This window comes from Sprattus sprattus, assembly GCF_963457725.1.
Source record: "Sprattus sprattus genome assembly, chromosome: 18".
Classification (NCBI taxonomy): Eukaryota; Metazoa; Chordata; class Actinopteri; order Clupeiformes; family Clupeidae; genus Sprattus; species Sprattus sprattus.
This window is the reverse complement of record NC_137916.1, coordinates 12698155-12714076: the sequence shown is the minus strand read 5'-3', so window position 1 is coordinate 12714076 and position 15922 is coordinate 12698155. Positions and strand designations below refer to the sequence as shown.

The window sequence follows — 15922 nt, the reverse complement described above, 5'->3', positions numbered from 1 at the left end:
TAATGCGAGTCAAATTTATGAAATTATTGTTAATTTAACTAAATCAGAGGTCAGAGATTGACCACTTTTGTAAATTACTTAGGGGAGGCAGAGATTGGATTTGGCACACATTCCTACAGTGAGAATTACAAGCTAACAAGCATAATCTTACTCAGTTGATTAAAATTACAGTAATTTGCAAAGCAGTTGTGTACTTGAAACTAAGACTAAATGATTTTTGTTTTGCGGAAGAACATATAATGTGTCCAGTGTTCTTACCCGAATGTAATGTATTTGCTATGCGAGAACCCAGAGAAAATATAGAATGAGCAGCCAGTATGAGATCGAAGAACAAAGGAATGTTGAAATAAAAAAAATTAAAAAAGAAGAAAGTTTGGAAATGATTCTGCTGTTGCTGTAGTGCTAGAAAGTGGATTAAGGCATGAAGCTCTCATTCTTGGGTTGTCTCCATCTCTGCGATTTAATGCTAGCAAGAATGCGGTCCAATTATTTTCATATGTTTATATGTCTGTGTAATTGTATCACCTACTCAATGTAAGCACAAGCCGCAAACAGTGGTTAAAGGCAGTCATACTCCTTTTGGAATGAAAACTAAAAAATCAGCTATTATCAGCTATTTTGTTCTGTTCCGTGTGGATCATATTTATCCTCAACTAGTGTTCTGAAATATTTGCAGATTAAATGCTGTAGCTCTATCATATTGCTACAGATGATTCTTTTGAATCAAAATGTATTGATGTCTAAAACTGATGTAGAAAATCCAGTTGCGTATATATCAATCATAATGGCACTCTTAACTGTAATGATGCACAGCATTTCTACTTTTTGTTTCGACCTTGTTCAGGGACTATGGCATAAATTTCTAAGATACACCTTTTGTAAGTATTGAAATCCTAAAACTGTAATGATAAAGTTTACTTACTAACATGTGAAATGCAACAATAAAATATATTTATGAACAAGCAAGTGTGGGTTTCCATGTATGGATATGTTTCAACTTGGAGAATATAGATGAGTTATTGATAGTGGAAATGTTCAGTCAAAGTGCCCCCTAGTGGATTTCACTTGTAGATTTCTGATAGATGTAATAATTAAGACCTTTGTCAGGTTTTTAATGGCACACACGACACCCTGGAACACACACGTGCATATATGGAGGCGACCCAGGACACACACACACACACAAGCAGGCCTGAGGTCGCGGTGAATTTATTTTCTGTATTTTCCCATCCTGGACTGTCCTTCCTCAAGGACCCCCCAGGAGCAGTGGGCAGCTTGTAGCGCCTGGGGACCAGGTGAACTGTCCATCTTTGGTTTTCTGTTGGGGTTCTTAGTGGAGGAAACCCCTTGTGAACACAGGGAGAACATGCAAACTCCACACAGAAAGGCCCAGGAGATGTGAATGTTCCAACCATCCACTTCATCACTTAAACCATCCACTCCATCACTTAAACCATCCACTCCATCACTTACACCATCCACAAACACCTGGATGAAGAGAATGACCTCAGTCTTCTATACACAGGAAGTGCTCCTTAAGTCACATGGTTCCATCAAGAGAGGGCTCATTTCCAGGCCTCAACATCAAGCTTAATATAGGAGCATCTTTTCAACTGAGTAAGAATGGAGCACCTGAACACCCACTTCAAGTGATACACGCTGTCACATTTCATGGTTTAATTCTTGAAAAAAAGCTTATAAAAACCTATCATAACAATTATGATTTTATGTTATACAGAGGAGATGCAATTCACAACAAGAAGCCTATACATGGATACTTGGGCATTAAAAAGTGATATTTGCCATGAAGAATTCATCCATTTACCACACAGAGTGATCCAACTAACTGATACACACAAAAACTATTTTAAAACCAAGACAAGCTTTTGATATTTTGGTGTACATTTCCTTGAGTATTTTCACAGTGTATTGTTTAAATATATGTACTCAAATATAACATATATAGATTTTACTATATTAAAACAATAAACATGCATAAATATGCATGCATTTACCATGTTTAAAAACTATACATGACAGATGTACATTAATACTTTGTAGAAACCTGTCAGCACCAACGTCCATCTACCACACACACACACACACACACACACACACACACACACACACACATACTAAAACACCTTACACAGGAGTGTACTGAAGATTACTGTTTTTGGTGCATGTGTTGTTAACGACAAGCTACTATTCTGTGCTTCAAAATTCTGTGCTTCAAAATTCTGGTTCGTTACTTGCCAATGACACAAATCTGCCTATTTGTGCCCTTTAAGCTCCTATAACCACTTCTGTTTGTATAGGGCTCATGTATTGGCGGACAATGCTTTAGGTCCATTACCAGGAAGACTATAATAGTTTCTACATTCACGGCAGTAATGTGCTTAGATGACTTAGAGACTATATATACATACAGCTCTGGAGACCACTCCAAATTCTTAAATTAGCATTTCTCCGTGTATGGCAGCCATTCAATTCCCGTTTCTGTTGAATTCTAATACAGGCAGATTAGGTGATCACCTGAACAAAATCTTATTAAATGAAGAAAGGATAAAAACCATTGCTGTGGTCATCACTATCCTCTTGCAATAAGACCAGCTGGATGGCAGAAACAGTGCTAGTAGAACCTATAAAGTAATTGGAATATTAAAAGTGTCTATTGACCATGCCAAAAGAGTTCAAAAGAAAAGTTTTGAGTGAGTAAAAGAAGGGTTAAATTCTGGTTTTACTGGCAGAGGGATACATTGAGCGTCAGGTTGCTTTCATCCTTAACATTTCAAAGACGGCGGTTCATAAGAACAAGGTCAAATTTTGAAGTGGTCTCTTAATTTTTGCCGGAGCTATATGTACACACACTACAGCGTTGCTTTTGTACGCATTTCTCTATGACCACCCGAACGCCTGGTTCAACTAACTAACTCACTCAAACTCTCATATCTAAGTATTTCAATCATGTACAGCAAAGCATATCTATCCATAAGAGTGACCTCTCTCTCTCTCTCTCTCTCTCTCTCTCTCTCTCTCTCTCTGGAAGACTCAAATGTGCCAAGGGATGTGGGCTCATCTCTCAGAAAAAGGGGCCTAGAAGGACATTCGTCTGTCTCTGCTTTACTATGTCTGGGGCCCTGTCTGGCCACAAATAACTCAAAGGCCGTTAATATCAATACCGATCGGGCAGAGAAACAGCCTCCCCAATAAGAGATTGTTTGGGGTCTCTTAATATGGCACTGTGGGTATTCCTCTGGAAGCAATGGATATTTTGGAGGAAGCGACCACCTGCCACTGTGTGGAGGAATGTGTGTGAAGTCAGTTTGAGATGATGAGAATAGTGGTGTGTCTTCAAAAAGAAAAACATCAGACTAAAGGCCACATGGCTGACATGCCAAGACATGATATTGCCACCACCTGCCAACAAGCCCTTATGAAATTTGGAATTTGATGCTATTTGAAATCCTGTTCAAAAACAAATAGGATTCTATCAGAAAATGTTTGTGTAGATACTTTTGATGACCTTATTCAACTTGCAATCCATTATTGCAACATTAGTTTTAAATAATCTTTCCTGACCAGAACAGCTAAGTAATAAGGGTTTCCTTTACATATACTGATTAAATAATAATTAAATAATCCCTGCAGCAAACACACATCTTTTGTCCCACACACCTGTCCATGTGTGCTGCTGTTTCATGAAAATAGTATAGCCTTGATTATGTGTATTACCAGGTACAGTGTGTGTCTCAGAGTCTCTTGGTGGTTGAGTCAGGGCTTTCAGTTCAGTGCTTCTGGTCCCATCCGCTGGAGCAGAGCAGCAGGGTGAGCAGGCCTATGAAGAGCAGCACCATAAGGAAGAATACCTGAGAAGAGAGGGGCCCAGTCTGGCTGGAGTGCAGTTGCTGGTTCTTCAGGTAGTGGTCCACCGCCTCCGAGAGGCTGTACTTCTTGGGAGAGAAGCCCAGCTCCCGGCGGGCCTTGTCAATCTTGAAGGTATGACTGATGGCAATGTTTCTCACCTGCAGGAAAGTCCATCACAGATTTTCACACAATTATTATTTGTAGTCTTATCTTTTCAGCGTGATATACTTCATATAGTCAATTACATTGACTATTACATTGAACTGAGATTATGAACATTTAGAGCAGGGGTCTCAAACTCAGGCCTGCAAAGTTACATTGATTAAATAAAATAAAAAGTTCCATGATTTAAATGGATTACCCCAACGTTTACCGGAAAATCTGGCCCCCCAATGACCAGAATGGACGCTCATCGCCCCCCCGGGTAAATTTAGTTTGAGACCCCTGATTTAGAGGCTAGCACATCCGCCCAAATGTGTGTTGCCTTAACATAAAGATGACTGACAGTCATTTTCTCTATGGATTACTCCCCCATATGCCTATGGAGGTAACAATGGCAACAGGCTCTTGACACTGGCATTCACACACTGCACAACTGGAAAATATAAACAGAATAGGCCAAGGCTCCGGCCCCAGATGTTTTATCCTCTAATGGTACTGTCAGTTCTCATGCAAGGGGAGTGCAAGTGCTTTAATCCTGCCGAAATCAACAGTGCCTCCTACTGGCCACAAAGAGATAAAACTATCACCATGGAAACTGTGAGGACACCATAGCTCAGAGCGAATCTGGTGTCCACTCGTGATGCATGACTCACGAGGATCACATATCCAGAGGCTCTGGATTGGTTTATAAAAAACAAAGACCAGCGAAAGTATAGTCAAGCGGACAGGGCAAAGTTTCCCTGAGTTGCCTGTCACACAATACTGACCTCTACAGACAGAGAACCAACAGGTAAAATGTGGTCACATGACAGCAGGGACACGCTCCACGCTGAAGCAGCTCCTCCTGCATGCCTCACCTGTTCCCCCTGGACCCAGCCTGGCACCAAAAAGCCAAGCCATGCGCTCATCTTTTATTCACACACAGCCACCAATCATCAATCTCCCAGCCATCTGATGAGGAGAATTACCCCTGCAGGCCCAAGGCTTCTGTTTCTCATGAATCATGCATGATGGGGTTCCTGACTCTTAAACTAGCTCTAAATGCCTTAACAAAAGTGTCCTAGTGTGGAGTCCAGGGAAAAGGCTGTGGAAGCCATCTTTGTCATCTTTCTTCAGCTAGCTTGGTAAGATTCTCTACACAGGGACATAGTGGGGAACTGATTGTAGTTTTGGTGCTTTAATTGTTGATATGTCTATGGTAGCATATATATGTCCACTAACAATTGTGAGATGCACCATATATGAAACACAGTGAGGCAACAGTGAGCCTTCAGTTGCTGTGCTGTGCTGTTACTTTCAGTGCTGTGGTTCAGTGGTAGAAAAACAATACATGTTGGATAGTGAAAGTAAGCAATGTGAGACTTTCTAAAAGACATTGCCTGACATCCTCACGTTCTCCTGTGCCCAGCACTGTGACTGTCTCCGCCCGTAGCAGCCTGATAAAAGAGACAGCGGCCTGGTGAATTATACATCTCCCACTGAAAGACGTCTAAAATAGCTATGTGGAGAGAGGAGGGGAGATCCGAGCGGTTGATTGCGATTCTCTATTAGCAAGGCCTGTCTACCGCTTGCCCAGACGGGCCCCCGTGAGACTTAAACAAGGATCTAATCAGCCGCTGTAACCAGACCACCCGCCACCGCCTAACCAAATGCCTCCCCCACAGTGCACCGGACCGCAGCATGAACGTGACGACCTCTGGGTTCTAGTGCCACTGAGACGCACGTGCGTCTCGGCCACCCGTAGGCAGGCTTGCCCTTCATTCCGGCACAGGGACGCCCGTGTCCCTCAAAGAGTCCTTCAAAGACAGACATGAAAGGATCCTTTTCATTGTTGCACCAGTTTTTCATTTAACATAAAAGCCCCCCGTGGATTGCCCCTTCAGACAGAGTCCTTACGGATGTCAGTGTCAGAGAAGGTCCCTGTGGAGTAATGCTGAAAACCATGAATGTGAAACCTCCAGTACCCATTCATGTGTGTGCCATTGAATGCATTTGGCTATCAGGGCCAAGGATCCACAGTCACTTGTGGAGTTTGCACAGACCTGTGAGCATCTCAGCTTCAGAGCTGTGTATACACTGATAGCATAGAGCACTGTCATGCAAGCTGGGAAATACTCATCAGAGAAATGATTCCTGATGGTGGAAGAGAAGAGTGGCGGACAGAGGGGCAGAGGAGTGTCGGCATGAGGGTGACATGAGTGAGGTGCTACCTCATTCCTGGTGAAGAGCAGTGGGATCTCCACGAATGGTCTCAGAAGCAGATGCACGCGTTCCATCAGCACAGCTAGGAAATGGAGGAACACGGAACACTGACGTTAGGTCTCCTCTAGTCTAAGTCACGTCTGAGAAGTTTAGGGTATAATTTGAAGGCTCAACATCAAATGACACATTAGTTTACAAAGTGCAGTGTGTGGGCTGTGCAAAAATGTTTTAGGGGTCACAAACAAAAAGAGTGAACTTCCCCCTTCCTTTCCCTTTTTCCAACAATAGAGAGGCGCATGTCTCAAAATAAAAAGAACCCAAAAAATATCATCGGCAATTCACTTAAGAGAGAAAGGGCAGGGGTTCAAACCTCGCCTCAGGGTCTGTGTTAAGCACATGCCTGGTGTGCGCTCTGACTGTGGACTCTGATACAATCAGCTTTGAGGACTAAAACACATGATCATTTCAGGACTGAACATAACACCCCTGTAGTTTCATCAGTTCTCTTTAGAGAGATGTGGGAGTGGTAAGCCTGCTCAAAAGGCTACCTAGTGATGGTTATGTTGTTTAATTCAGAGAAGAGACAGTCAAATAATCCCTCAAAATGTATTGCACAGAATTAAAGGGTGGATGGTTTTTCTTTCTGGATAAAACTTTCTGTGATTGACAAGGGATTGTCGTCAGACATGTGCACCTACTTACACACAACACATGGAGAAAAGCCCTCATTATATTGTGTTTCAATGCACACTCTTTTCTACTCTCCTACCTGCTGTGTAGACCAGACAGACGGGGAGGTGGATCAAAGGCCGGCTGTATCCCAGCTTTTCAAACTGACAAGGGGAAATGTTAAAAGAAGTGTCATTTCAAGCATTAAAAACAGAGGCAACTGGTAAACAAAACACAAGAAAGCATATTGGAAAGCATATCACATGCTGAGGAAGATAGATCTACCTTCTTGTCTTCACACAAAATTTGCATTTGGATAAAACATTTTTTTAATTCACATGTAGCCCTATCCATATCAACATACATAACCAATATCTCTATTCTCCACACATAGAAGCTTTATTACCTACCAAAGGCCTAAACCACTCAAATATGTTCACTGACACTCCGTCATTAATGAAGTAGGCCTGTCCACTCTGGAAGACAGACAGGAAATAATGCAAATGAATCTCTGCAGTAACAACAGAAGGCCTTGTCAGCGGTAACCGTATGACATTCATTTTAAGATTGTGTGTTTACCACCCATCGTCTACTGACAGTTCTCCCTTTGTAAATGTTTCACTGGGCTGAGCAGCCAGGAGAAGCTAACGCTAAAGCTCACCGCTACGCAGTGTCTCTCTGGCGTCAGCGCCTCTGCAGCCAGCAGGTGGGCCGTCACCAGGTTGTCAACGTGCACCCAGTTCATCAGGGCCCTGGGGTTCCCAAAGCTGAAGCTGAAAAGACGCCTCTCCACGTTGACCTGAGGGAGAAAGTGCCGATGCTAAGCAATGAGCTTCATGAGAAGGGTGCTACACTTCGAAGATGAAGTAGTACAGAGGGCCAAATAGGGATTTCTCTGCAGAGGGGCCTTCTGTTGTAACACCTGTGGCGTGTCAAAAGTGTTGCAAAGCCATTTTGTCGTTTTGCCTGCATGTAACTCGCTAAACACTGGCACACCACTTGAGGCAGGAAGCAAAAATAGCCTTAAAGTGCAAAAGCAGACTTGCGCACATGTGGTGGCTGCTGCTCAATGACTTCCCAGGCACCGCTGGTTTAAAGAGGAATGTAGATTAACAAAGGAGTGTTCCTCAAGTGGCACAGGAGTGGGATGGAAGTTTTTTTATTTGATGTGACAGTGTTGAAATAGATTTAAGAGTGAAACGTGACTAATTCCGTATATTTATTCATTATTTTATTATCATTATTATTAATTTATACTGGCTATATTTTCTCTGTAAAAGCTGTGAGGAAGGTGATCTTACTCCTTGACTATAGCTTCCTGTAGAAGCCTCTTGCTGACAGTGTGGATTTAATCTGTTGACAAAAGGGTGCTAAGGCTACTATTCACATTCACATTTGTTATAGAAACAAAGTAAGTAGACCTCTATTGCCATCTTTCCTGGAAATAATTTTTCCCATGTACATTTATGTGTACATTTATGCAGTCCATCCAGACTGTTGTGTATCATACTGCTCTGGAGTGGAGCAGGGCCCTCAAGGGTGTCATTTGTTTGTCATTGGTTAAGGGGGGTCTGCCATAAAAAGCCACTGAAAATAACCACTGTCGTACAGAAATGGATTATTAAATTGGATCAATAACCGTTCACAATGTATAAGACACTGTCATGTATGTAAGCAAGTAAGGTTCATCACGTCTGCATCATGACAGTGAAAACAAAGAGAACTCCTATGAATTAGAGCTAAGGACGATTCAGAACGCTAGGCCACATAAGTAACTCAATGAGTGTTGTGTGTGTGTTGAGTGTGGTTGTGGATATGTGGCCTTGAGTCTCTCTGGGTGATGCTGAAGCAGAAGGGCAGGAGGAGGGGGTGTAAAGTGATAGTCGAAAGTTCATAAATATTGTAAAGCAGCTAGGAGCACACAGGTGTCTTCAGGACCACACAGCAGGCCTGTCTGAGATCGCGGCAGAGGCCCCAAGCTGCTCATAAGGGGCTGGGGTCCTGAGCAGGTCTGGCAATAAAGAGACAAAGAGACTCACCATCACCCGGTGGAGGTGGCGCCTCTCCTCTGGGCCGTAGATCCCTGAAGGTCGCAGTGTGCAGGTCAGCAACACGCCACCCCCTGTTGGCGCAACTCAGCCGTTACACCTTCATCTAGCCATTTACCAGAAATGTTAAGTGTATTATGTGTTCATAAAACACCCAAGTGACCTAAAGTGCAGCAAAGAAATACATCCCACTCCACAATGTGCCCTCCTGAGCATCTGTATCCTCCCAGAACGGTTCATGAGCACCATTAAAGTATCTTTCTCTTGCCTCACTTAATGCAGCTCCCTTAATGATTTTCCATGGCGGAGGAGGTCTCTCTTTCTCTTTCAATGAGAGGCTGAAGCTCAGCCGACTTGGCTCCGTCTGAATAAATGTATGAGGAAGTCTATGGGAGTATCATGACCCGGCACCATAGGCCAACGCTTAATTGAATATGTAAATAAGATATAGAGTGTCACCTCTGGAGAGGGTGAGCGGCCTGCCTCGCACCTGTCAGTGGTGCAACACTCCTGCCGAGTTTCCATTAAGGAGATTGGACAAAATGTGTACGACTTGCATTGCACACACACAGCAAATCTGAATGTATTTGTTTCAGTGTTAGGAGACAAATCACCCACATCATGCATGCACTTTCACATGGCGCACTGAATGGTTTGGTGTGTCAGGTGGAATTATTTTTTTGTCCTTCTCTCTTTCTATCAATATGGCTATCTACCTTTCTGTCATGGTCTTTCCTTTTTCTCCTCTCGGTATATGTGCAAGAGTGAGCATAATCACAGGGATTCTGCATATATACTATTGAGTGCAAGTCAGTTTTATACAGCATTGGGAAGGTCACTTTTGAAAGGAATAGGTTACAGATTACGAGTTACCCTGTTAAAGGTGCATTATGCAACAATTATGCTTCAGGATTAGGGTTAGGATAAGCAGTTTAACCTTAAAATAACAGCTTAAAAAAAATTGGGGCGCTACAATGACATTTAATATGGAGAATCGCGTCGGTGCCATTGGCATAGCAGGGTCGATAGGCATATAACTGCGTTCTGTAGTTTCGCCTGCCGCAGCCCGCTGACCTGACTACCTTCCCGCTGACCTGACTGCCGATCTAGTAAGTAGCTTATTTGCCGTCTTGCTTAGTCTTGTGTTGCACTTGCTTGATGTTTGACTGTGTAAGGACAGTCGTTGAGTAACTAGTTTGTCATAATGTCAAAGTCAGCACATTTCAAGAGATTTCATTAGTTTTAGCTGCTAGCATACCTTTAGTGAATAGCTATTGATCCTTATTGCACCTTTAACAATCTAATAAGCTGCTAATAACTATTTCTATTACTTCAACGTAATGCAATTTATTATATTTGATTAATTTCAATTACTTTTTGATTGGCAGACAAGGCGGTGCAAATTCAGACACGGGAACCAATCAAAAACAATGCTCAAATTTTAAGCGTAAATATTGTGTAATGAGCTTGTCTAGATGCCAAAAAAAGATGCAAAGCAACAGAATGGCTGTTATATTCTATATAGAGACTTTAAAGCTACCAAAAAGAATATATTAAGATGTAACCCCTTTGTAATCACCAACATTTTGATTAGTAGCTGTAATTTAATTACATATTTTTCCTCAGTCACTGTAATGGAAAATATTTAGGCCTACATTCCTTTGGTCATTTAATTACGTAACTCCCTTACATATAACTAGTTACTCCCTGACTATGGTTATATATACAGTATGTATATGTGTGTGTGTGTGAGCGTGCCTGTGTGTGTGTGCGAGTGTGTGTGCGAGTGTGTGCAACACAGCACACAGCGGTGTCAGGTTTAAGTCTGGCTCCATGTGTCCGTATTGTCCTGTCCGACTCTATTTTTAAACTGGTGTCAGCAGGTCTGGCTGTATACAGTTGCAGGTTGTAGCTGGGGCTGCTGCAGGGCTGTGGCCTCCACCTTAACCCAGTCATATGTCAGGACTGGAACTCCAGAGGGCACCAGAAGACGCAAGCTCAACACAGAGGGAACTCAATGACTATGTGTGTTGAAAGGAGGAGATTATGTTTTGTATACCTTTCAGTGTCCTTCCATTGGCTGCCAGCACCATCCGGTCAGCTATGGCTTTGGTCCTAGAGTAGTGGTCTATGTGCTTTTGAGTAAAAGACAAAGTCGAAGGGAGGAACAGAACAGAGGACTTTTAATCTCTTTAACTCCTTGTTGACGTATACTACTGGAGACAACACAGTAATTATTTTCATTATCCTCTGGTCCATCTTCTATAACAATGAAGTGGATTTAATCTATTGACTGAAGGGTGCTGAGGCTACTATTCACATTCACATTTGTTATAGAAACAAAGTCAAATCCCTGACCTCTATTGCCATCTTTCAATGATGTATCCCATGTACATTTACGTATACATGTATGCAGTCCATTACCATACTGTATGTATGTATGTATGTATGTATGTATGTATGTATGTATGTATGTATGTATGTATGTATGTATGTATGTACAGAATGTACAGTATGAACAGTAATATATGTATGTATGTATACATTACATATAGTTGCAATGTACAAAGCACAACATAGTTGCAAATTCGATGAATGAGTGATACACTTCACAAAAAGCTCATGAACAAACACCTGCTCTGACATGCTTCATGCACTCCAGGCAGCTACAGCATGGAGGACAATAGTCAGTGGCTGTTGTTAATAATGTCATACATGAGGGAGCCACACCGACAAAGGCTCAGTGTTAGCCAACATGATCCCTGCAGCTTTCCTGAACACCTGAACACCACACCCACCCCAGGTGGAGTCCTGGCCAGACAAAAGGTCCCTGCACCCTGACGCTCTTCTGACAAGCATAAGGGTAATCCTTGTGAGAGTGAAAGCACTTCTCTCTCTCCCTCTCTTTCTCCCCCCCACAGAACATGAATAATCTGCCTTTAAACCTCAATTTGACTCACCACAGGGGATGATGTTTAACTTCAAACGTGGATGTAATGCTGCCATGGTCCTTTTTGAACAGCACTGCTGGCCTAGACACACATAAAATCCCTAACAGACCTCTCTCCAGATTCAGCTCCATGTCGTTTTATTGTATTTTTATATCATAACATTTACATTAAGTACTATCCCAGGGTGCTTTAAAAAACATGGCTAGCCTATCTCACAACTACCACAAGTAAGCTTCTGAGAGACCTGAGTGAGAGTTAAAAAAAAAAATGGAGGAAAAGGAGAGACAGACAGGTATTGAGGGGAGTGGACAACCGGAGGAAAGGGGGGAAAGGAAGCATGTGTACACACAACAGGTACGAATACAAGCTGGCCTGCTAAAAAGCAAAGAATGTTGAAATAATGAATGACGAATGATGAATCACCACAACGCTTTCACAGCGAAGAACCATTAAAAATTCAACTTCAAACACACTGATGAGGAAAGTTCTAGACTCCATTGAGAGATCAATTTAAATGAAAGCAGCCTTTGAGAAAACACCTTGGTCAGGTAATATGTAAATCAAGAGACTTTCGAATGGAGAATTAAACCAAGAAGATACAATAAGAAAGGTAGACAATCCTGTGTTGCTCACTCACCTTTTCCAGCGGAAGGAGGGCAACAGAGTCCTCATCCCCATCCTCTATGGGTTTCCCTGCAAAGGCCACGTTCACTGTACTCGTGTAGACCAATCGTGATATCCCACGCTCAGAACACACTACACATATGTGGACAAAAGAAAGCCAGGACCAATCTTAGGACCAATAATTATAGCGCTTAAATATATACACAATAACGTAAATTATAAGGAATTGACAAGTAATCGTAATAGAAGCACATTTACATTTTCATTTCTGGTAATAGTATCTCTTCATCTACACCTACATATCTCTAATTAGCTGGCACATATCCATATGATGCAGGTGAAGACTAGTCCTTAACTTGGACTTATTAGTACTTAACTCGCACTTACAGGAGCTTCATTCCTGCACTTTTTATTCCTTATGTAAAGTAGTATTGTTAAAATAGGTCTCTAATGCTTGATTGTTTTCTCCTTTGTACGTTGCTTTGCATAAAAGTGTCTGCTAAATGACTTAATGTAAATGAAGAAGTGTTTTTAACACACAGTTAGGGTCTAACCATTAATAACGTTGGTGGTGCCCCCAACGTTGATAGATTCGACCAGTTCTTTCTTCAGCTGAAAATGGAGAAATGGAATATTTACAAACAATTTACCATCACTGCTATTTTTGTCATGTATGCACAACTCATGATGACCGCTTAACCTGTATTACATTGTTTCTTCCTGTAGAGTAACTACAGCAGGTCCAGATGTAATAAAATGTGAAGAAAAGAAAATTGATTGATACATGCCTCTATTAAAAAAAGTCCAAAGGACTGAGTACATAAAGGTCAAAGCATTTATCAATTAGTAACAAATTAAGAGACGTACACATTTCTGCGTCGAGCCAAAGCTACAGTATCTGCAGCTCTTAGCCAAGAAGCTCTTGCTGTGTGCTTTATTTCATTTCCATATCAGCATTACAGCCTTTTTAATAGTTGATGTGCTGCAAAATGAAAAAACATTAAATTCTGCTGATACAGTTGAAACGTACCTGCTCAGGACCAGACATTCCATAAGCCGCCGTATGAAATATGCAGTCAACCCCCTCACACACCTTGTACAGGGCCTCGTAATCTCGAATGTCACTCTGCAATGGAAAGAATGGAAGCAGGCAATCAGTTATGGCAACGCAGTGACAGGTCACACTAGCTAACATATTTGTCTTCATGCGGCCCACAGACAGGCGAGACAGGAAAGACAGGCCCCGGCAGCGACAGCTGAGCGCCACGAGCACCACACCTGTAACCTGAGGCTGAGAGCCCCCCCCCCCCCCACACACTCCCCACCCCACCCCTACACGCTCCACACACCCACCCTGCCCCCCACCCCTTCACGCTCCCCACACCCACTCGGCCTGACAAGCATCTGTCCCTTCTGAGTCACACAGATCTTCTCCTTGTGTTTCACCTCAACCCCCTCTAATACCTGCGGAGGACCAGGTAAGGCAGCAATACAGAGAGACAAAATCCATCTTATGAATTCCGGTTTAGTGAAAGTGAAAGTCCTCTCTATGGCAGAGGTGGTGTAAACACACACTCTGAAATTAACCTCTGCATTTAACCCATCCAGGGAAGTGACACACACACACAGTTAAGTGAAGTAACACTAACCCGGAGCAGTGGGCTGCCATTGGCGGCACCCGGGGAGCAGTGATCGAGGTTAGGTGCCTTGCTCAAGGGCACTTCAGCCGTGGATGTGGGCATGGGAGAGCAGTAGTCTACCACTCCCCCGACCCACATTTTTCCCACTGGTCGGGGATCGAACCGGCCACCCTATGATTTCCGGCCTGAAACCCTAACCAGTAGGCCACGGCTGCCCCTGTTTAGCATCCTGACAGTGTCTTAACATGGCAAAGTTACTGCTGCCAACGCATTGTCCAAATCATAAGTGCATGTCTGAAAACTGCACAGTCTTTTGCTCCCTGAGCCATCAAACCACTGACCATCTCTCTCCATGCCCTACAAAGATTCAAGGAACAATGCCCTCCATCCCCCAGTTCCTCTCTACCCCAATCAAATAAGAAACGTCCACATCACACTTACCTGGTAGAAGACAGCCCCATCTGGAACATCCCACAGCGGTTTGTGCAGGTCGAGCAGAACCACCCTCACCCCCTGGCTGGCCAGGGTCCGTCCCAGTCTGAACCCGAAGTACCCAGCCCCGCCGGTCACCAGGACCTTCCCTGCTCCCTGGCTCTCCTTCTCTGCAGCCTCCGGCTGGCTGGCTACACACTCTGGGCTGCTGCACCAGGCGCCCACCGCCCCATTGGGTCTGTTTCGGGGACCAGCTGATGCAGCCACACCGGAGCCGTTTGTCGCCCAAGTTGGGTCATGGGCGCTGGTCTGGGACATGCTGATGCAGCTGTCGCCATCCAGGAGACATGGGCACGGGGCAGGCTCCACTGCGCAGGAGCACCCATTCTGTTTCATGGTCCCCGGCTCTGCTTCAGTCCTCTGCTGCTCTCGACCTACAGGGAGGGGACACAGGTACACAAGGTGATCAGAGTGGTTCTGTTCAGGGCCGCTCTGTGTCCTCCTCATATATCTCCCTATCAAACCCAAGCGCTTCACTCTCAACTGGAAAGTTACCCTTGTTCCTAATGATATAAGGTAAGATTACATTAGATCACCACAGCTGCAACTGCAGACACCACTCAGGGGATGAAATGCCCAAGTAGTGACTCAGGTAAGATGGCTCTTTCGCAATGTGAGGCAAGACAGAATATTACATGGGACAGGTCATGTGAGATGGGTATTCAAAACACTGATTTAAACTAAATGAAATGCTGGTTTGTAAGTAGTACAACATCAGATGAACAATTATTAACAATAGTGCAATAATGTGTTCCTCAGCATTCTTTGTTCATCAGCTCACAATACAGATGCAACTAAGGAATAAAGGAATGCTTACCGGCAAGTAAATGTTTCTGCCCAGCTGTAAGGATCCCAGGATGCCAGTGCCACCCTCCAAAATTTGAACACCTACTACCGCACACATAAACATAAAACGGTTGTCTTATTAATACGTTTTGTCAAGTTTTAGTGCTCACTTTAGTGTAGCACATCATGAAATTCCTTTCCGAAAAGTATTCACGTTGAGGCACACGGTTATGTTTAACCAGTTGCGCAAGTCGTCATACCTGACATTCAGAGGTGCTGAATGATATGACAAAGCTACTTGTTTACAAGTTATCATACCGAATCAAATTATTTATCCATGGGCCAGTTAGATCTGACTGTAATGTTATATGTTAAGTGGAATTTGAATATGGCATTTTTAAAATATTGACAGCTTTCTCTTTTATGTGCATTGTCATGTGAGGCCAGCATAAGTAAGCATCTGGGCTTGACAGACTAGAGA

General features: G+C 43.2%; 1 protein-coding gene across 1 annotated transcript; it reads right to left on the bottom strand.

The window, feature by feature from the left end:
* Window positions 1-3788: 3788 nt before the first annotated feature.
* Window positions 3789-15708, bottom strand: sdr42e2 (short chain dehydrogenase/reductase family 42E, member 2; the record flags this gene model as incomplete). Its single annotated transcript, XM_080856158.1, has 12 exons — window positions 3789-4025; window positions 6240-6313; window positions 7001-7064; window positions 7311-7376; window positions 7562-7699; window positions 8940-9022; window positions 11008-11083; window positions 12537-12655; window positions 13078-13135; window positions 13554-13649; window positions 14605-15029; window positions 15702-15708. 12 exons carry the CDS (start codon window positions 15706-15708, stop codon window positions 3789-3791), a joined length of 1443 nt encoding a protein of 480 aa, XP_080712284.1.
* Between the last annotated feature and the right edge of the window lie 214 nt (window positions 15709-15922).